This window comes from Harpia harpyja, chromosome 7 (genome assembly GCF_026419915.1).
Source record: "Harpia harpyja isolate bHarHar1 chromosome 7, bHarHar1 primary haplotype, whole genome shotgun sequence".
NCBI lineage: Eukaryota > Metazoa > Chordata > Aves > Accipitriformes > Accipitridae > Harpia > Harpia harpyja.
Window position 1 is genome coordinate 39,574,129 of NC_068946.1, and position 20,978 is coordinate 39,595,106.

At 62.3% G+C, this 20,978-nt stretch overlaps 1 protein-coding gene and 1 non-coding gene across 2 annotated transcripts; both read right to left on the reverse strand.

Annotated features, from left to right (window-relative positions):
* Positions 1–2,508: 2,508 nt before the first annotated feature.
* On the reverse strand, positions 2,509–20,191 carry WNT10A (Wnt family member 10A). The gene is made up of 4 exons (XM_052792351.1): positions 19,526–20,191; positions 16,374–16,636; positions 8,075–8,451; positions 2,509–3,286 (listed from the first exon to the last, which is right to left on the reverse strand). Exons 1-4 carry the CDS (start codon positions 19,582–19,584, stop codon positions 2,819–2,821), a joined length of 1,167 nt encoding a protein of 388 aa, XP_052648311.1. The 5' UTR covers positions 19,585–20,191; the 3' UTR covers positions 2,509–2,818.
* On the reverse strand, positions 5,734–5,806 carry TRNAV-GAC (transfer RNA valine (anticodon GAC)). The gene has a single exon. It is a non-coding gene; the product is annotated as a tRNA-Val (tRNA).
* Positions 20,192–20,978: the final 787 nt, after the last annotated feature.

Consider the following 20,978-nt stretch of genomic DNA (forward strand, 5'->3'; position numbering starts at 1 on the left):
CAGTGCGGTTGTTAGGATGGCTGCCCGGTGGCTTGTTCCCAGTTAGGGAAGCATGGGGACACTGTTTTTGTAACCACAGGCACACTGGCATCTTGCCTGTGGCTCCCTCAGAAAGGGAAGCCACAGAGCAGATCTTGAAGGTTGGTATTGCGTCGGGAGCCAGCTGGCCCCAGGAGGGAATGAGCTCCTGCGACCAGGAAGCCTGTGCCCTGGAGCTGCCTGCACCCAGAGCATGCCGCCTGCAGACCCATCGAGATCAAGGGATCATTTTATGTTTTCCCATGAATGGCCTGGGGTTCCAAGCTCAGACAGGGTCTCTGCAGAACCAAACAGCACCAGGAACTGTGGCTTGCCAGGCTTGGTGGCCAGGCTGTCCTGGGAGTCTCACCCTGGCTGTGCTGGCATTACTGGCGTGCCATTTCACAACACTATGTTCCCAAAATGGGGGGGGCAAGGGGAGAGCAAACTGCAGTCTTTGCAGCCCCAGGATGCTCAGAGCCTGGTCCCTTGCTGGGGGATGTGAGATGTGCTTGGGGGAACGGCCCTGCCCTGCATCCCCTCTTTGTGTCATCAAACACACCTTGTCCCCACTCTGGTCCCCTCCCCAGCTCTGCCCGGCCAGTGGAGCCGTGTGCTGGGATCCAGCTGCTGCAGCGCAGGTGGCCTGGGATTAGCAAGCAGGGGAGCGAAGGGGCCGGTGCGGTGCGGGGAGACCTCGGTGGTGTCAGTCATCACCCCAGGCAGCCCTGAGATCACAGGTGCCTGAAAAGCAGCCCCTGGGAGGTGAGAAGCCAACGCCACCTACAAAGTGCCGAAGCATGATGGATATGCAGAGCCCCACTGGGCAGCACAGCCCTGGGAACATGAGGGTTTGGCCAGCCTGGGAGGGAGGGGTGGAAACGCGGTAGACAGCAGACATCAGGGGGTCTGACTAGTTCTTGGGGCAAAGGGTGAAAGGCAAAGGGCTTGGGGATTTGGAGAAAGGGCCCTGATGTTGGAGATGGTTATTGGAGATGGAAAAGCAGGACCTCAGAAGGGAAAATGAACTGCTGAAGCATGCCCTGCCAGAGCAAACTCACCCCACGGGAACACCGCTGCTTTCATGCCCTGTGGGTGAGCCTGGGTGCCCTGAGCCCCAAGCAGAGATCCCGTCCCTGCAAGGTCACCAGCCCCAGGTCTTTGCTGTCGGGAACTGCTGCGGTGGCTGCGTGCCCTGCTGTCCCTGCTACGCTGGGAGATGGAGCCACGCAGGTTCCGCAAGGTCACAGGAGCTCCCATACTTCCCTCCAGCACCCTCCTCTTCTCCTCAGCCCCTAAAACACAGCTGGCTCCAGGGGCAAGGACCCCATCCATCCAGTCCCTCCTGGAAGGGCAAAGTCAGCCCTCCTGCCCAGGGGTGGTGAAGGGCAGAGCACCCGTCCCAGCTGACCCAGCTCCCTGCTGCCTGCGGGCACGTTATGAAATCAGGACACGGGCCACTACCCGCTGGGCCCGGGGCGCTCGCTTCCTTCCAGCCTGGTATTTTCCTCCTCGATTTGGTTTTGGGTTTTTTATTTTTTTTTTTTAATTCACTTTTTTTTTTTTGCATAGCCCCAAGGGGCACACAGCCGTGGGAGGAGCGGGGAAGTTATCAGCCGGGAGATACCAGCAGCATGATTCACTGCCTGGCCCCTGCAGGCTGCTGCAGCCTGATGGGTGCCCTCCCAGCCACCGCAGCGAGGTGCCATTTGTGGACTCCCATCTCCTGGCCTGTCCTCGCTGCCTTCCCCTCTTCCTGCTCTCTGGCTCCACCATCCCTCCCCGGCAGCGTGGGGTCAGGGGTGCAGCCCCCAGGCCCGGCACAGCCACGGGCATGAGGCCAAGAGCCGGGATTCCCACAGGATGGATGGGCTCCAGCATGTGTCTGGCTGGGCAGGAGCCTCCCAGCAGCCACCTCCCAAGGGTTTGGGGTCCCCACCTCCTGCCAGTCTGCAAACAGCTCCTAGGACTCTTATGGGATGGCAGCAGAGCACCAGAGGGAAAGTCTCGCACAAGTGGGTAGGCAGTACCGAGGGTCCCCCTCCATCCTTCCGGTACCCTGCAGGAGCGGAGAGCCTCGGGCAGCAGGAAGAGCAGGGTGCTGCACCCTGAAATACCCTGTGCTGTCTCCAATCCACTTTTATTCACAACCAGAAAATAACTTACCATACAATAACACAGGCACGCACAGCACAGCCCCAGGCACCCTCCCCTCCGGCCACGATGCTGCAGCCCAAGCCCTGCCCCAGCAGAGGCGAGCCCCAGCCCGGGGAGCTGTGCCCCCTCTCCATCCCAAGGGATGCTCCATCCCCATCCCTCTCAGAGCACAGTCTCGCACGTGGCCGGAGGAACCTGTGCACGGTGCCAATGCGTGTGTCCCCCCCTCCCCTCCCACCCTGGGCTCCCCATGCCCTGCTGTCCCCCACCCCACCCTGCCCCATCCCGCTGGGTGCCAGCGGGCACTCCCCCACCCCCATGCCCACCCTCCGCCCCCCCGAGCGGTGCTGGTGTCGGCGGTCTGTACAGCATGGCCGTGTGCTCCCCGGGGCCGGGAGCCTTGGTGCTCTCGTGTGGGGCCAGGCGGGCAGCAGGCAGCAGGCAGCCCTGCCCTCCCCAGGTGACGACAAAGTGCTGATTTCAGAGGGTGCCGAGCATCTCCTCTCCTGCTCCCCTCAGAGTGGAGGAAAGCGGGTACCATGGCTCCATCTCTACCCCCAGCGCCGATCCCCGTCTCCCTCCCCCCCTGCGGGCAGGCATGCTTGTCCCTGGCACCCTGGGGTGGGCACCCATCCCTGCCCGGCTACTTGCAGACGCTGACCCACTCGGTGATGCGACACTCCTCGCAGGCCACGAAGCAGCACCAGTGGAACTTGCAGTTGCAGCGCTCGCTGCGCGTCTGCCGCAGGATGTTGTGCCCGCGGCCGCAACACAGGCTCTCGCAGTTGTCCATGCCTGGGCTGGTCTTGTTGCACAGGCGCCCTTGGGTGCCCAAGGAGTCCAGGGCTGGTTCCCGCTCGCAGAAATCGGGTGACTTCTCAAAGTAAACCAGCTCGCTGATGCCGGCCCGGCGGCGATGCCGAGCGTGGCCCGGCTCCAGCTGCCCGGCGTTGCGGTTGTGGGGCCGGATGAGGGTGGCCCCGTAGAAGCGGTCCTTGAGCAGGGACCCCACCAGGCGAAACTCGGGTGTCACCTGCCAGCACGTCTTGAGCTGGCAGCTCCCCGAGGTGCCGTGGCATTTGCACTTCCTCCTCATGTTGTCCATCACCACCTGGGTGGGGAGGGAAGGACAGAGGGGTCAGCATGGAGGAGACATTTTGGGGGGACCGGAGAAGCCATCACGGAGCTCGCTGTGGGTTGGCACTATGGGAACACCAAGGGCTGGCATGAGCAGCCATCAGAGCCCTGGAGCTGCAAAGCCTGTTGCTGTGCCCAGTGTCACCCATGTCCCACACCCTGTCCCTTCCTATCCTGGCAGTACCAACTGGCTTTTACACTCCAGCAAGTGATTGGCACATAAAGGGGAGGGTGAGCTACCTGACCATAAGGAGGAGAAGGAGCCAGGGACTCACCTTCCACTGCTGCTTGGCTCCAGCAGCATCAACCTGATCCTGGACCCCAACTGAAAGCCAGCGTGGCTGTATCTTTCCAGCCCTACTGGGACTCCCCAGTGCAGGGGTCCCCCAAGCACCTCACCAGCCAGGAGCACTGCAAGAGGGGCAGGTGGGAGGGATGCTTTTCCCTCCCCAGGGCTTTCCTCCTGTAAATCCCCAGCTCTGGGAGTCCCAGGAGCAGCTCTGCTTTCAGCTCTTGCCTGCTTTCTCATGGGAGCCCTGGGCGCAGCGCCGGAAGGCTAAGGTGCTGCCTCCCACCATCACCCGAATTTCAAGCAGGAATCAAGAGATGCTCACAGCCCCGACTTGTGGTTTGGGGAGGCCGCGGGGAGGCTGCATTGAGGCCGGTGCCACACGTCCACCCCCCACGAGGGCCAGGGTGCATGGGCTGGGCTGCAGCTGTGGTTTGGGCTGGCCGGGGAGCACGGCTTGTGCAAGGACCAAAGGCCAGTGCAGGGGCAAGGAGGACCTTGGGCTCCCTGGACAATGCTGCTGAGCTGGGGTCCCCCTAGGTCCCCCATCCCTGCAAGGGATGCTGCTGTGGCTGCGCCAAGGGAAACAGCTCATGCTCAGCAATCTCCAGGGGCACAGAGTGGCCACACATCCCCACAACAGCCTAGAAAGAGACAGTTTATACCATCCTGTGCTCTGTCCTGACAGGGATTCCCTGCTGGGTCGCATGCGCCCATGCCCATGTGCTCACACAGGCTCCAGCAAGTCCCCTTCCCATGGGGACACCGAAACCCCGCTGGGAGCCAGGCTGGGGCTTGCAAAGACTATCGTGGTCTGATCCTCCCACCCAGGGCCACATGCCGGGGCTCAGGGGGAGCCCAGGGGACGCATGGCCCTGCACAAGGTCCTGTCCCATGATGCCAGCCCTGCCCGGCCACCCAGCTTCACGCCTGACACGCGCTGCCTGTTCCTGCCCCCTCCCTGGGGGGGATGCGTGTGCGAGGAGTGCCTTGTTTTGGTAGGGGTGGGTAGTTTTTACTCCTTGTTTTCTTGTTTTTGAGTAAATCTCTCCGTTGCTAAGCAGTTATGGTAATGAAGGCAGGTCAGGGAAACATGCCTGGAGCTTGGGGCACACGGCAGAGAGGTCTGGGCTGGGCTGGAGTTTGGCTTTCATCCTGCTGAGAGTCCTGTCTCCTGCTGGGAACAGCCTCCACCTCACAGGTAATGAGCTGCTGGGCCTCTTCGGCGTGCGCTGGGTGTGCTGGCCAGGAATACCAGCTGCTCGCCACCATCCTTGCCACCATCCATGGGAACACGGTGGCACTGGGACCCCATCCTTTCCCACATCCCCTCCCTGCTCCCTCGGCCGGACCAGGGAAAATCTGCATATAGGGCTGTGGCTGGGATGGTCACCACCGGGATGGAGGGGACAGTGGCATGACAGCTGCACAGGGGCTCATTTGGGGCTGCGGCTGGTTGCAGCACAGGCTGGAGAAGGCAGTGTGTTTGTGCCATCTCCATCACTCAAGGCATCACTGCTGAGCATCCCGAGCCCCAGCACCGCAGCACCCATCCATCCCTGCCCAGGGACAGCTTGTTATTCCTCCTGCATGGGCAGCACAAGGGGGACAGGACCCTGCCAGATCCAGGAGACCCAAGAAGGACCCATCTGAGCCTTGGCCCCGTGCTTTTGCCATCGGATCTCCTCCACACACCTCTACCCGGCCACGTCCTTCCCCCGTCTCACAGACACCAGGGTTCAGCACATGCCTGGACTCGCTGGTGCTTTCTTTCGCACATTCCCAGCTCCTCCCAGACACGCTCATAAGAGCTTTATCGTAGGTCTTTGTTGTGAGGCTAATGGGTAGTTCCTGGCTGCCTTTCATCCTCTCTCGCTCTCTGATCTGGCAGGTTAGGAGGACCTGCAAAGCCTCTTGCACGCTCCTGCTGCTCCTCGCTGGGGAACTTGCTCCCTCCCAAGGATGCAGGACACCCACCTCAGTCTTGAGTTGGAATAGGAAGCCCCGGGGCTTCCTGTTCCAACTCAAGACCAAGGTGACCACTGACATGGTCGGAGGATGCTGTGCATCCCCTGCAGCTGCAATCCCCTCTCTGGCTTTGTAGCTAGATGCAAAAGATGACAAAATTAGGGTGTTTCTGCCTGGTTTCGAACCAGGGACCTTCCGCGTGTCAGGCGAACGTGATAACCACTACACTACAGAAACCCACATCTTGCAGCCACTGGATGAGGCCATCGGTGGGATTGTCATCCCAACAGCATTGCAGGGTCTGAGCTGGGAGCCAGGCTTACCCATGTGCAGAGCACCCTTGGGACACATCGGGACTGTGGAGAGGATGCTCAGCATCAGTGAGATGCTGGAGAGCTCTGGGTGCTGCAGCTGCTCGGTGCACGAAGAGGGATGGCACATGGCAGGGCATGGCGCATGGCATGCATGTCTGCGTCACCGCTCTGCTCAAGGGGTTGAAGCCTCGGGACTTGGAGGGGAGGACCACAGAGCTGCTGCATCCAGCATGGCCCCTCCTTTCCTGGGAAATCCCAGCAGATTGTTCCTTATTACGGCAGAAAGATGGTCCTAGGAGTGAGGAGGGCTTGGGTGGGAGTGGGACCCACAGCGTGGCTAAGAGAGCAGGCGGGGAGCTGGACAACCCATCCCCAGGCATGTGGATGGCCAGGTCCAGCCCCAGGAATAAGCATGGCACCAACAGGCACAGACCAGGCACAGCATCATCTCCTTGCTCCAATGCATGGCACCCACAACCATCACAACCCAATGTGCACATGGGCTCACACTCTCATCTCAACAGCATCCCTGAGCTGGGCAGCCTGTCCAGCCATTTCTTCCCCACCTGCACTGGTACCATCCCCTCCTTTATCCCTTTGGTCCTCCTCTGCCTCTGCTTCCAGCTCCCAGGCTTCTTCCAGCAGTCCAGCTCTTTGGATGGTCTCTGAAGCCACCAAGAGCTGACATTGCCAGTCCTGTGCCTGCCTGTCCTTGGGGACAAGCAGACCCCGGGCATTTTTGCTGTTGCTGGATCCCACAGGCACCGTGTGGTAACATCACCCCCATGCAAATATTCCTCTCTCACCTTGCCCTCCTTCTGCAGGGGGCTGTGGGGACTTCCCTTGGGAAATGGGCAATACAGACCCCAAATTTCTGAGCACTGCCAAGAGTCCCAGTTGTTTGGGGCATGCAGAGCTGGAGGGGAGCCAGGATGAGCCCTGCAGCCAGAATTGGGATGGGGAGGGTCTTGCCTGGCTTGGGGCAGAGCAGCCTGCAGAGGATTTAGCTGCCTAACGCTGGGCGAGCCTTCACCACGTGCAGACAAGCAAACAAGCAAAAAACTCTGTCTAGCTTTCCCCAGGCATTTACAGCTTGGCCAAACTGGGGCAGCTCTTTGGGGTGGTAAAGCTCAGCTCCAGCACCAGGGAAGGGCACACATCAATGTCCTGATCTGCAGCATGCCCATCTTACAGATGGCTTTAAACATGCTCAAAGCAAGAGGCACATCCAAATGTCTGAGCCATCCCGGGGAAACACTCCCTGTGGAATTCTGATCTTTAATTACTTATTCCTGCAGCCACTACACATCCCTCTGTGCTGCCCTGGCAGCATGTGGCTGTGGTCTTGGGGACAAATGTCCCACTGGATCCACAGGATGGGGTCTCCCTGGCACCTGCTGGGAGCAAAGCCAGGCAGGCAAATGCAGCCATCCTCCCAGCCCCTCCTGCCTGCGTGCTTCTTGTCTCCAATGTCAGGCTGCTTTTAAACATCAGCTTCCAGACAGAATGAGCTACTAATTAGCACCTTTAACGAGACCTGACATCATGAGAATGGAGGGGAGGCTGCCCTGCTCGCCTGGGCAGGCTCCAGCACCCCCTCAGAGCCAGGGGACGAGGCTGTGGGCTGTCACCTCCACTCCCAAGGGGATTGCTGCCCTTCCCAGCTGGCATAGGCACCCACTGCCTGGCTCAGTCCTGCTCACATCTGCCTCCTCAGGGCACCAGCTCCTTCTCCAGAGGCAGGGCCGTGGCTGGGTGCTGCCGAGCCTATGCTGTGTCCCCATGATGCCAGTGACTTTCTCCTCGCTGTCCGTAGCTCCCTCCCGCTGCAGCTGCCTGACACCAGTTCACCCAGTCCCTGAGAGGCAGGAGCTGGACTCATTGCTGTGCCATCCCCACAGCACCGCTGCAGCACAGGCAGGTGACAGAGGCCTGGGGAATTGTCCCTTGGCAGAGGGACAGCAGATATGCTCAGAGGTGCCCTCCCCAGCAGAGATGCTCTGCAGCAGGGCTGCACCGCTGCCTTTGCTCCGGGCAAAACTGGGAAGAGGGAGTACCTGGGGGCAATCCCAGCCTCAAACACACGTCCCACCACAGCCAGCACAAGCCCCTCACAGCCCACCCACATGTGTCCTGGGGACCCCATCCCAGCTACCATTGCCCTGCACCCCCTGCCCAGCACCCCACTCACCTGCCGGCCCACACGGTTGTTGTGCAGCCTCATGCGGGAATGGATGTCCCTGTAGGTTTCCCGGGAATCAAGGAAATCCTTGGAAAACTTCTCCCCATAGTCCACATCAGGGCTGCACCCTCCCCATTCCCAGGAGTCCTGGAGGCCGGGGGTCTCGGCCGGCATGTGCTCCATGTGCACCCCGTGCACCATGCCTTTGCCACGGTTCATGGCCTCCAGCTGGAGACGATGCAGCTTGCGCCGAAAAGCCTCCTCATCGCCCCGGCGCTTCTGGTCACAGCCACAAGCTTGCAGCTTGCCAAGGGCGCAGGCATTGGAGACGGCGTGCACCACACCGGCGGCCGCGATGGCGTAGGCGAAGGCGCTCTCCCGAAAGCCTGCGAGGAAGGAGAGAGAGAGGCTCAGGCTGGGTGGCGTGGCCCCCGCAGGGGACCGGATGAGTCCAGTATCATGCTGGGGTGTAGGGAGCTGGAGGTTCAGCTTGTGCCTTGCCTTGTCCTGATGCACCAGCTCCCACTTGGACCATGAGCAAATCCCCATCTAGGGCTCTCACATCGCCCTGGGAGATGCCACCACGGCATTGCTCAGGCATCAGCGTTATGGCTCTGATGGGAAAGGCAGTATCTCCTCCCGCCTCCACTCAGAGTTTCCCACTATGTTAAATATAATGCTGGCTGAGGAATACTTCTGCTGAGGAATGGGCCATTTCTGCTTACCCACAAGGTGCAGGATCAGGCAATAACAGGAGCAGGCAGCACTGCCTGTCCAGCCCCAGCTGTCTGCTCATGCCCCTTCCCTCCCTGAGCCCCACCAGCTCCCGCAAGAAGCTCCAAACGCGATACCGCACTGGAAAAATCGAGCATCCCTAGTTAGTTAGAGCATGACGTGACCGCACCGCGCGCTGCCAGGGCCAGCAGCTGGTTGTCGTTAAATGCTGGGGAGTGAGGACGTCTGCAAGTGCCATTAGCTGGGGATGGGGTGGACGGCGACAGGGACGGGTCCCACGGCAGGGGCTCCATGGGGCTGTCAGCAGGGGCTGCCTGAGGGCCACTTGGCTTCGCTGCAGCTGGGTGAAGAGCCTCCGCTACCTGGGAACTTCTATTTTATTTTAAATGCAAAGTAATATTTTTATTTGTGGTTCCCAGGCCAAGCAGGGAGCCCAGGGTGCTCTTTGCTTCAGTGCGCAGTGACCAGCCCCAGCATGAGGAGGGGAAGGAGGGAGAGCCAGATTTTGTGCCGTGGCTTCACACATGAATAAATAAATAGCTGGAGTTCGCCAGCCTCTCTCCCTCCGTTGGACAAGAGCAGCTTGATCAGCCCTGGCTTTGCTACAGCTGAACAGCCAAGAGGGTTTGGGGCATTTTCTCCAGCAGATCTGTGCTAACTAATGGGGGGCTTGGGCGAGCACCCCAAAGCACAGATCCCAGGCAGGGGCTCTGCCAGCTCCCTGTCTGCACTGCGGAGTCACGAGAGATGAGAGCACAACCACTCCCCGCCGCCGTCGCCCATCCTTGGTGATGCTCCCCATCACGCATGTCTCCTCGGTGGTTCGCTGCCGCCCGCTGAGCAAATGCTATGATCTTATTAAAGGGAAATGAAACACAGCTCGGAAACCTGCATTTAAAGTCATGCTGCTCTTTTGTGTGTTAATTTGACACTGGTGCATTTAAAAAATTAACGAGGCGCTGCTTAAAAGCCAGCAGGAGCCTCTCCCAGCTTCCCCTCGGTGTGGGACAAGCTTGCTCTCAGCCTACCTCTTTCCATGCACAAGTTGAACAACATTTTTCAGCGGGCAGGTAATGGGGCTGCTGGTGCGTACGCTGCGCAGCCTCCCCGGGGAGAGCGCTGGCAGGCAGCGCCTGCAACACACCCACATCACTGTTAGGGCAGGACAGCCCAAATTTGGGGAACTTCAGCCCCCAGGTGAGCGATGAAGGATGGAGAACCAGCACGGGAAGGTCTCCAGGATCGCCAAATCCTCTCCATATCAGTTCTCCGTCCCCATAATCTGGGCCGGCTCCAGCCCTTCATGAGCCAAGGCTGGGCACAGCCCAAAAGCAGGGACCTGTTGCTGCCACCCCGCTCGGCATCACTGGCTTCTCGCACAGCCGATGCCCGTGGATGGCAGCAGCAAATCCTCCACCCGGCGTGACACTCTCCTCTCAGCCCTGCCCTTCCATTAGCCTCTTTCTCACACATTTCTCCAGCCTAACGAATAATTCCCCGTGTGGCATCTCCTTAAAATCCCTTCTGGAGCTCAGACAGAAGCTCTACCCCACCCAGTCCATCTAATAAGCCCGTCTCCTTGCAGGTAAAGAGGCCAGGTTCATTTGGTGCCCTCCACGGCTGAGCAACCTCTGGGGTCAAGCCCCAGCCCTCCTCCTTCCTCCATTCCTCTCCAGCCATGCGTGAGCTTATGGGTGAGGCATGGATCCTTGTCCCTGGAGCTGCCATCCCGCAGGCTGTGGGCAGGGGATGCGCTGGTCCCCAGGACTTGACATCCCAGCACTCTGAGAGTCTTGTCCCCATCTCACCGTGGTCATTTCCCTGCTCAGTATCACTCTGCCTGGCCCCGCCGCTCCTCCCTGCCTTCTCACCTCCTTCCCTCATCCCACAGTGATGGGGAGCTGTGAGCAATGGGGAGAAGGGGGCCAGGGCAGCGCTGGGACCGCAGCAGCCATACCAGCACGGTTCTGCTTGGAGGTTTAGTTTACATTCCTTGCTCTACCCTGGCCACGCCAGAGCCCAGACAATTGCAGCAAAGCAGCAAGCAACATGGCTGCAGGCGACAACCACCAGCCTCATAGGCTCAGCCAGGGTGGGAGCTTCCAGGAACCACAGCAGAGCGCGGTGTGCGGCAGCCGGCCCCGAGATCTTCGGAGGGAGGCTCTCTGGCTACTACAGCCACCTAAGACCTCAGTGGTGATGTTTGAGTCACTAGATCCCTCCAGAGACCACAGAAGAGGTTGTAGCCGTGGGAGGTGCAAGGAGAAGTATTGCATCCTGCAGGGAAGAGGGAATGGAGGACACCACCCTGACACCACCGCCGGCATCCAGCCTGCTGTGTACTTAAAGGACCGTGCTGGGCAAGGAGGATGGATCTGAAATCTTGGCCCCAGGTCAGATCCCAAAGCAGCTTTTGTAGCAGGGGAAAATTTTCCCTGTCAAGATGCACCTAGGAGATGGGGGGCCATTTAGCAGGACCCCAAGCCCCAGCTGGCACTGGTTCTGCCACAGATGCTGCAGTTTCTCCATCTCTCATGTGGATATGGGGCCGGGTCAGGCACGGCTGTGGGCTCCATGGTCTGGAGACCAGGGAGTCATGGCCTTCCTCCCACAGCTCACCATCGCACCCAGGCAGCAACGCCCTCTTGGCACCCATCACTGCAGTCCCTGGGTGGCATCGAGGGAGCAGGCAGGACAGCCTGGCCCAGGTGCACCCTGGGGTACCTCCGAGTTGCTCAGCTGCCCCCTCCATGGGCAGTACCCCCCCAGGAGTGGGTGGCAGCTGCCGGGAGCTGCGGGCACATCGCCCCGGCCCCGCTGGCTGGCGAGGTGGAGAGTTTCTCCCGCCACCTCCTGCGAGGCCCGCGGAGATGGCCAGTCCCGACACGCCACCTCTCCCCCAGCCCCGCTCCCTCCCCTCTCCCTAATTAAACTGCAGGTGAACCTGCCAGGGTCTGGCCCCACGCCAGGCACTAAACGCCTCCCTGCAGATCCCGACTTGCCTCCCTGCACCTCCGTGAGCGTGCCAGGGACAGCCCGCAGCCCTCGCTCCCCGTCCGCCCACGGCGCTCCGAGCCGGCAGCCCTCGCCGCTCTGCGGGCTGCAGGGACCCGGGCTCAGCCCCACAACTCCGGGGATGCTGCCCTGGCCCCAGGGTCTCACTTGCACCCATCAGCTGGGGGAAGGTCCAGGGGATGGGGGCACCCACAGGGATGTAGCCGAGCATCCGAAGCACCCACGTGTGCTTCAGGGCCAGGTGGGCAAAGCCATTGGTTTGCCTGGGGGTACTGAAAACCCTGCCAGCAGCCCAGCTGCAGCTGCACCAGGCCAGCCGCTGCGGTCTGCGGCCACCGGAGCTTGGCTGGGGCTCTGCAGAGCCAGGCGCCGGGGTCCTGAGCTTGGCAGCATCTCCCCAGATAGCCGTAACAGCACCTGCCTCCCTCAGCACACGGCAAAGCCTCCCCAAGCTCCAGTTCGCAGCTGGCTGGGCCCCAGCACCTGGTGTTTCCAGCCTTGCAGGGAGTTCCCCTCTCCTTGCTGTAAGAAATCAAGGTTTGGCCATGGCCACGCAGACCCCTTGGCACCAGGGAGCCCTTCTAACGAGGGCACAGGGCATGCAAGCATCACCCGTCTCTCCAAAGGCTGCAGAAGAAACCAGGGGATACTGCTCTCAGAGCCATGTCTCCTTCAGCCATGCACCCTTGGGGGCCTTCAAGGACACCCAGTCCCTCTGTGAGGGTCCCATTTCTTTCAGAGCTCCATATACATGGAGTTGGGATGAGCAAAGGAGAATGTTCAGGGAAGAGGGATCCCTTAGCACAGGCCCTGCCCGGCAGCCAGACAGTCCGAGCCCCGCTGGCATTGCACCCACCCAGGGGTGCACGCATACCGGACAAGGACAAAGGCTCGGTGACCACTGCCATCTGCAGCTTTGTTTTTGGCAGGTACCCAGGCACAGTTCAGCCCAGCCAAGCCACACGGCAGCGCCTGGCAGCCCACAGATGCTGCGGGGGGACCACATACTGGGGGCAACAGGCCACCCTCTCCAGCGAGGTGGACACAATTGTGCTGCTTACCCTTGGAGCAGGAGCAGGGGACCTGTCTCCATTGCTGGTGCAGATTCAGCCACCTGACTCCACCTCACTGCTCCATCCTCCTACATCTGCCCCTGGGCCCAGGAGAGGATGTCTCTGCCGGCAGGCCAGCACATGGAGGGAGAAGGAGGGACAGCAGAGAAGAGTGGGACCAGGGACAGGACTGGAGGGTGCTGGCAGGGGTGCCAGTGCCAGGGAATGGCCAGGAGGATGGCAAGGACATAGGCAGCCAGCTGAGGAGCCAGGAAAGACGGGAGGAGGATTTGCAATGGCAGTGCTGAGCCTGGATGCACATGGAGGGCACGTGGATGTGGGCCAAGGAGGACAGGGGGTGCAGATGGCACTGGAGGCTCAGCAAGGGGTGCAAGGGACAGCCCACACCTCAAGGGTGCAGCATCAAAAGACCAAACTTGAAAAACCCACAGCCCATGAGGATATCTCAAAAAACCCCAGAGGCTCTGTGAGAGCAAAGATGGTAAATCCCTGGGCACCCCCTCTGCTTGCCCTCTGCTAACCTGTTGTTGTGCCTTGCAGCTGCTGTGCCCTGCACCCCAGGGGCAGCTGCATCTCCCTGCTGCCCCCAGCAGGTCTGTGCTCTGCCCAGGATGCTGTCAGCATCCCTGTCCCCAGCTATGCTGCCCAGAAGCCACCCCAGACTCCCAGCCCTGTCCAATTTGAAGCCTCCCTGCTCCTTCCTGGATCCCCAGGGCTTCCACTCAAACTTTTGAAATCAGATCGGGGGAAGGGGAGACAGGCACTCTTTTGCCACTGTCCCTTGCTCTGTCCCCAGGGGATGAGGTCCCCAGCTCCACCGAGTGCCTGGATGACAGGCAGAGCGTGGGACAGTCACCTGCGCTGCCCCCCGGACAGCTCACGCCTGTGCTGGGGAAGATGCAAGAGATGCAGGAGGACGGGGCGGAGGTGGGGAGCGGAGCCGAGCGGGGAGAGCGGGCGGGAGAAGCCAGCTACAAATAATTTAAAGTGAGATTCACGCACGGCTGAACTGATGGCTGAAGAAGTGGGAAAAGGAATGAAAGATTAAAGGGGTCTGTCACTTCGGGTTACAAACAATGATCCTACAAGCACGTTGCGTTCCCAGGCACGGCAAGGATGAGGCAGGGCGCAGAGCAGAGACCTGATCCCTGGGGGTCAGATGCATTAATGCCTGCGGCACGGAGCCTGCACCCCTCGCTTCCACTGCTTGCCTCTCCTCTGGCTCCAGACTCAGGAGATGCACCCAGCATCCCTGCTCTGATGTCTGTGTCCATAACAGCTGCAAGATGGAGCTCAGAGCTCCAGCTCAGTTATTGAGGGACACAAGTGGGCTGGAAGCAGGCCAGGGCACCAGCCTTAAGGTTTGCTCCACGCCAGAATGGCTCCGAGCAACCGCATGGGATGGCCTGGGTGCTTGGGCTCATCCTGCACCCTCTGCTGCCGAAACAGGAGCGCCATGAGGTGCCCCTCTGCTCTGCTGCTCCAACCCTACCTTCATCCTTCCCTGGTGCTGGGCGCTGGGTCTCCATCCCAGGGAATGGGATCCCACCAGTGCTGGGAGCCTGGGCTGAGCCATACCCAAGAGCTCAGGACTGGGGCAAGAGTCCAGGGGCTGCAGGAGTCCCCACACCCATCGGTCACAGCCCTGACAGCAGGAAAGGCTGCGGTGGCACCTGAGACACAAGTGAGCTGCAGGTCACCGGCCACCACCAGACCTGGTGGGCTGAGGGAGGGATGCAGAAGGTCAATGCTCTGCTGCTGGAACTTCTCACCCAGCCTGGTGGGACCCGGAGCAGGGAAGCTCACCTGGGTGTGTGAGCAACTTGAGCCAGCAAGTCGGTGTCTCCTGCCGCCTGAGGAGACTAGAAGTGAACTGCATTCCTCAGAGGACCTGGAAATACCTCGATGCTTATCAGGGCTGACGGTCCCCACCCTCCCTGCCAGGCCCTAACCTGGGTGCTGCTCTTGGAGGGAAGAGACGCTGCCCTCCTCCAGGCACCGGCATGCCGAGAGGGACCACGGCTGCTCCACAGCAGAACCACAGCCCTGATGCCACGCGTGCTCCAAGGTAGCATCCCCTCCAGTGAGGTTTTGCCCATCTGCCCTGGACACAAGGGACCTCCCAGCACCGAAACACTTCTGTGCTCCCCTCTCCAGCCATCTCCCCACCTGCTACAGCTGCCTGGGGTCTCCTGCCAGTGCATCCCCTCAAAGGCATATAAGCCTCAAGCTGCCAACTTCTCCTCTGTGAGACTCTCCTCTCAGTCCCAGGGAGAGAAGATGTTGTAGGATGTGTAAGGATATTTGGGGAAGGGGGGACGGAGGCATCTCTCTGCTGGGCACCAGGCTAGGAGGCTCCCAAAAAGGGCAGGAGAGCAGCATCTTTGGTAGCTGTTGCCTTCCTCAGGACCTGGAGGAGCTGCTGGGCACCTTGCCTGCCCTCAGCATCCTGCCTGCCTGCCTGCCTGCCACTGGCACCATATCGTCCTTTCCTGCCCACGGTCTGGGGCAATGGGCACTTAGAAATGTGCTGAGGCCCAGGCTACAAGAAGGGTACTTAGGTGAGAAGATACATTCAAGTATCTACAGAAAGTCCCATCAGGTCACAACCCTGATCTGCACCGTGCAGGGCAGCCCCTCTGCACCCCCAGAGTCCACTCCTGAGGGAAAGAGTATCAACTCAGGAGGCTCTGATACAGGCAGAGCCAGCCATGCCTGTGAGGGAGATGAGGAGATCCTGGCGCCAGGGCTCAGCAGACAGCGGAGGGCTAGGAGAGCTCTCCCAGCAGCGCAGGTAGGGGCTCTGTGGGCAGGCAAGCTCCCAGGACAGCCTGCCTCCCTGCCCCCCATGCCACCACACTCTAGGGTCCCACAAAACAGAAAGCCCTCAGCTCTCCGCACTGGGGAGCCAACCCAAAGGCAGGACACCAGGGTGATGGGCTCACAGAGCTATGTCCCATTAGCGAGGGGCATTTCTGCTCACCATGATGCACTGAAACACCATCCCCAGAGCAGGAATGAGCCAAGATGCTCACTGCATCCACCAAACCAAATCCCAGCACACGGCATCGACCTTCAGACCCACCAACGGTGTTGCACACCCATGGCACCGCTCCAAACACCAGCCTACACCACATGGGGGGAAGACGCCAGAAAGTGGTGGGGCCTGGAAGGAGCCTTGGGAGCAGCTGGGGCTGAGAAGGGAGGAGCAGCTCAGGACAAGGGCCAGCGTAGGTACAAAGATGCATGGAGAAGAGCCCAGCTTTGCCACAGCACAGCGCTGCTTGGTCTGGCAGACCCTGAGGTTTCTCAGGCTCTGTCTGCCTTCATGCATGGGGATGCTGAAGAGCTGGCCTGGTTCCCTGAGCCAGGGAAGAGCTGTGCAGGGGCCCATGGGGAGCCCATGAGGGCTCCTGAGAGCAGGGGCTGGGCAGAGGAAGAGGAAGAGGAAGAGGAGGGAGACCATCCGACCGCCCAGCCCTTACCTCTGCTGAAGATGATGCTCTCGTAGGGGATCTTGTTCTTAGTCTCAAGGCTGGAGCAGTTCCAGCGCTGGTCCCGGAACTGGTGCTGGCACTCGTGGATGGCGATCTGGATGCCCTGTATGGCCGAGGCGGTGACGTCGGGGTGGCGCACGCACACCTCCAGCTGCCGCCGCGTCAGCCCTGGCAGGGTCAGGCACACCGTGTTGGCATTCAGCACCGGTTCCGACGGTAGCTTCAGGCCCAGGATCTCATTGGAGCAGGAGCTGGGAGGGAAAGGGAAACCCGTGAGCTCGGAGCAAGCAACGTGTCAACCACTCGCTTCCCCTTCAGGGAGGGGGAAGAGCTTGGGAGGGGGGACACAGGGGGAGGGGAGATGCTCCTCAACCCACACTGTGCCCACTGCCTATAGAGAAGGCTGGAAAACCCCTGGGCACAACGGTAGCTCAGCCAGGCAGAGATGCCCCAGCAACGCTGGGGCTGTAATCCTCTCCAGTCATGTCAGCACAGCCCGGCAGCCTGTGCCCGGCGGCAGCCAAATTTGGCCTTCCTGCCTCCGGAGCCCAGCACCTCCTGGGGCTGCACCCCCTCTGCGTGCTCCCCCAGGGATCTCCTGCCCTGGCCATGCGGTGCAGACTCTGGGGCACAGACTGCCCTGGCTTGCCTTCCCCTGAGAGCATGGGTTTCCCCCTGGGAGAATCCAGAGACCCCAGAGCAGGAGACCCATCCCAGGTCTGGCTCCTTCCCTGTTGCTGGCTGATCTCCTCCCTGCATCTCCCGTATCCCCCTGGCACTGCTGGTCCTCACAAGGGAGGTAACCAGAGGGACCAGCCTTTTCCTGCTAGCTCAGCTGGGAAATTCGGAGCCAAGTACCGTGCTGAACACCCTCAAGCTCCCAGCAACAATCCCAAATCCGCTGTCACATCCCAGCCCCACCAGACCTGATGCCTGTCACCACAGAAGCACAGAGACCAGCAGATGGATGGGTACAAGGGGAGGCACACGCTCCGTGGCAGGGGTGCAAGTACTTATACGAGTAGAGATGGTGCCTGGGGAAAGAGGGAGGTAGATGGAGTGTGGGGAGATGGACAAAGCATGCCCAGAGAGAGGTGCCTGGAGCTAAGACAGTGGTACACAGGACTGATGGATGCGGAGAGGGAGATGGAAGGGGAGGAAGTGTTTGCCCAGCTCCAGGGAATGGCTTGAAGGACCCTGGGATCCACAGTGTCCAAGCAGAGGACCTGCAAAGCGAGCAGCAGGCAGCGGGATGCCCAGCAGCATCCTGCATCTTGCAGCAGAGTCCATCAGGAGCTCAGCACCGCCCCGCTCCTTGCTCAGGACAGCTCAGTCCCAGCTGAGAGCTCTCTCTAGGCAGGGCTCTCTCTTCCCCGGGACAGCCAAGAGCTGGGTCCCTGGGAGGAGCAAGGAGCTTGGAGCCCTTTGAACCTTGATTACAGAAATGAGACTTGGAGGAGGATGCTGGAGGAAGGACTGCAGCTGCCTTATGGAGCAGCCAGGTGTTGGGGAGAAGGGTTACTCCCCCTCTGCTCCCCCCCTCCCAAAATCCTGCAAGCCTGGTACAGGTACATGAACAGAAGCAGCTCTCGGGGGGCAGGGACTGACTTCCCCAGCTCAGCACTCGCCCAGCTCTGGAGGAAGGGCTCAGCCCCAGGGTCCCTGCTGAATTACAGCTTGCTCAAGAGGGGAAGGGGAGCTGTCAGGGTCAGGCTGCTGCTTTCTCCAGCTTCCCAAGGGTGTTTATACCCATTCCACCACTTCCATGGGTGATATGTGCGTCTGCCCCAGTGCAAATCCACAGTGACTCCAACAGGGAGAGTTGAGGTGGGAGGAGAGCAGAGAGAAGGAGAGTGTAAGGGGGTGCATCCCTCCAAAGCCCCTACACAGGAGGAGAAATCCTCTGCCCAGCTCCTGCGCTCATTCACGCTGTCAAAGCCAGCTCTGGCTGACAGGAGGTGCAAAGCAGGTCCGCAGCTACCACCAACCCCAAGCCCAGCAGCTCCAGCCCCAAGCACTGCAAGGACCTTGTCCTCTGCCTGTCCTGAGCCAGCCACTGCACCTGCCACCTTCTCCCAGGGCATCCCAGGGTGGGGGGGATGTTACGGTCCTTCTCCCCATTGCACAGCGGGGAAACTGAGGCAGGGGCCCTTGTCTAGGGCCCTGGTGAGCGGAGGGCAGGTCCTTCTGCCTCTTGCTCCACTCAGGGCTCAGGGGCACCAGGGACCAGCAAGGAGCTGTCACTGTCACCCTCCCAAGGAGGACACAGCGCTCCCCCCAGCTCTCTTCCCCCTTGAAATCTGGATTTAAACTTGATTTCACGGTGACAAGCCCCCAGGTCACAGGCTGCAGCGGCTGCTGCTTTAATTAATACAAGTCCCAACGTTAACAAATTATATTTAAAGGGGCTGGAGGGAGGGGGAAGGGCGGGGGACCCCCCCCACTCACACCAGCACCAGGGTTAACCCCTGGCTGCCTGCAGCGCACAAGTTTGGGGGCGGGCGGAGGGGAGCTGCAAGCCACCCGGGGGAGACGGAGACGGACAGGGGGGCTGAATGTTGGGGGGCCGTTTTCTGGAAGGCAGGCGGCCCCCTCTTACCCCCCTCGCCTTTAGGATCGGCGGAGCCGGGGAGGAGACGCAAGTGGATCCCCCGCCCCGGTGCGTGCCCCTGGGGTGCGGAGCCCAGAGGCACCCATCCCGTGGGCACCGTCCCCCACGACAGTGGCATCCCCCCGGCCTCCGCGGGGGCCCCCGGCAGCGAGGCCCGTCCTCCGCCCGGGGAGAGCGGGGAAACTGAGGCAAGCAGGGCGGGCGCTGGGGCGGCTCCGGCCGGGGAGGAAGGGGGACAACCTCCCGGAACGCGGGGGGAGCCGCGCATCCCGCCGGCGCTCCGCCGGGACGGGGAGAAAGACGGAGGGAGGGCAGCGGCCCTGACAGCGCCCTGAGCGGGGGGCCGCAGCCGTGCGGGGCCGGGCCGGGGCGGCGGGACCCCCCCGGAGCCCCCCCGCCCCGGGGCAGCCCGCCCCCCGGCCCGGGGCTGGGCGCGGCGGCTTCCCGGCGCCCTCCCCGCGGGACCGGGGCGCTCGGCGGCGGCGGCGGGGCCGGGGAGGGTGGGGGGGTGGGGGGGGGCAGCTCCTACCTGGGTACCCAGAGGCTGAGCAGCAGCGAGCAGAGTCCGTGGGCCAGGGCCGGGCGCATCTTCGCTGGGGCAGCGGCTGTGCGGGCTGCGGGCGGGCGGGCGCCTTTGGGGCAGGGGCGGCGGGGCTCGGCGCTGCTCTCTGCCCGCTTTGTTTGTTGTGGGTTGTTTGCTTGTTTGTGTTTTCCCCTCTCCTCCCTCTCACTGGCTCCCTGCGCGCCGGGGCTCGGCTCGCCGGGGCGGCTCTGCCATCCTCCCGGGATGCCCCCCCCGCCTCCCGCCGCCCCGGCGCCCGCCGAGCCCGGCGAGGGCTGCGCGCCCCCCGCCCTGCCCGCCACCGCCCCGCCGCGCTCAGCCCCCCGGCTCAGCCCCCCATGGCGGGACGCGCCGGGGGGCCGGGGGGGCCCTCGGCCCGCGGGGCGCGCTCCCCCGCCGCTCCCCAGGGCGCCCCGGGGCTCCGGGGCCGCGGCGGGCGTGGGCAGGGCTCGCCGGGCGAGCGGCGCTGCGGCTCCCGCGGGGCCCGCAGGCACATGGGGAGCCGCGGCCCCCCCCCCGCCCCCCGGTGTCGCCGGGCCGCCGGCGGAGCGGGCAGGGTCGCGGCCGGAGCGCCCCGGGAGCGCTGGGCGCGGAGCGGCGGCGGCGGCGGCTCTGCCTGGGATCGCGCTGCGCCGAGCATTACTCAGCGCCCGGAGCCCGAGTCCCGACACGTCCAGACAGGAGCCCGCGGGGGAAGGACGGGGCAGAGGGTGGCAGCGGGGCGGGGAGCCGGCGTGTCGCACGCAGCCTGCCGGGGAGGGAGCGGGCGGCGGGGGGGGGCGAGCGCCGGCCGGGGTGGGGGGGGGAGCGGGCACGGCCGGCGGGGGAGTGGGCGCCGGGAGGGGGGGGGTGCGCGGCGTGGGGGAGTGTGCACGGGGAGTAGAAGGGGTGTGGGGGAGTGGGCACGGCGTGGGGAAGTAGGGGCGGCGTGGGGGAGTGGGCACGGGAGTATGGGGAGCGTGCACGGCGTGGGGAGTGTGCCCAGGGTGGGGGGTAAGCGTGCGCAGCGTGGAGAAGTGTGTGTGTGGTGGGTGTGCGCAGCGTGGAGGAGTGTGCGCGGGGAGCAGGGTAAGCGTGCACGGTGTGGGGGAGCGCGTGTGGTGTGGGGTGAGCGTGTGCCGCGTGGGGATTGAGCGTGGCGAGAGGTGAGTGTACGTGGCCTGAGGGCAAGTGTGCACGGTGGGGGGGGGGAGTGTGCGGGGGGGGGGGAGGCGAGTGTGTGTGCTGTGGGGGAATGTTCAGGGGGACTTGGGGGAGTGCACACGGCGTGGGTGAGTGCGCACAGGGCATGGGGGTGCACAGCGCTGTGGGCACGGGGTGAGTGTGCACAGGGTAGAGGAGTGTGCGTAGAGTACAGGGTGAGTGTGCAAAACACGGGTGAGTGTGCGTGGCATGGGATAAGCATTTACAAGGTGTGGGG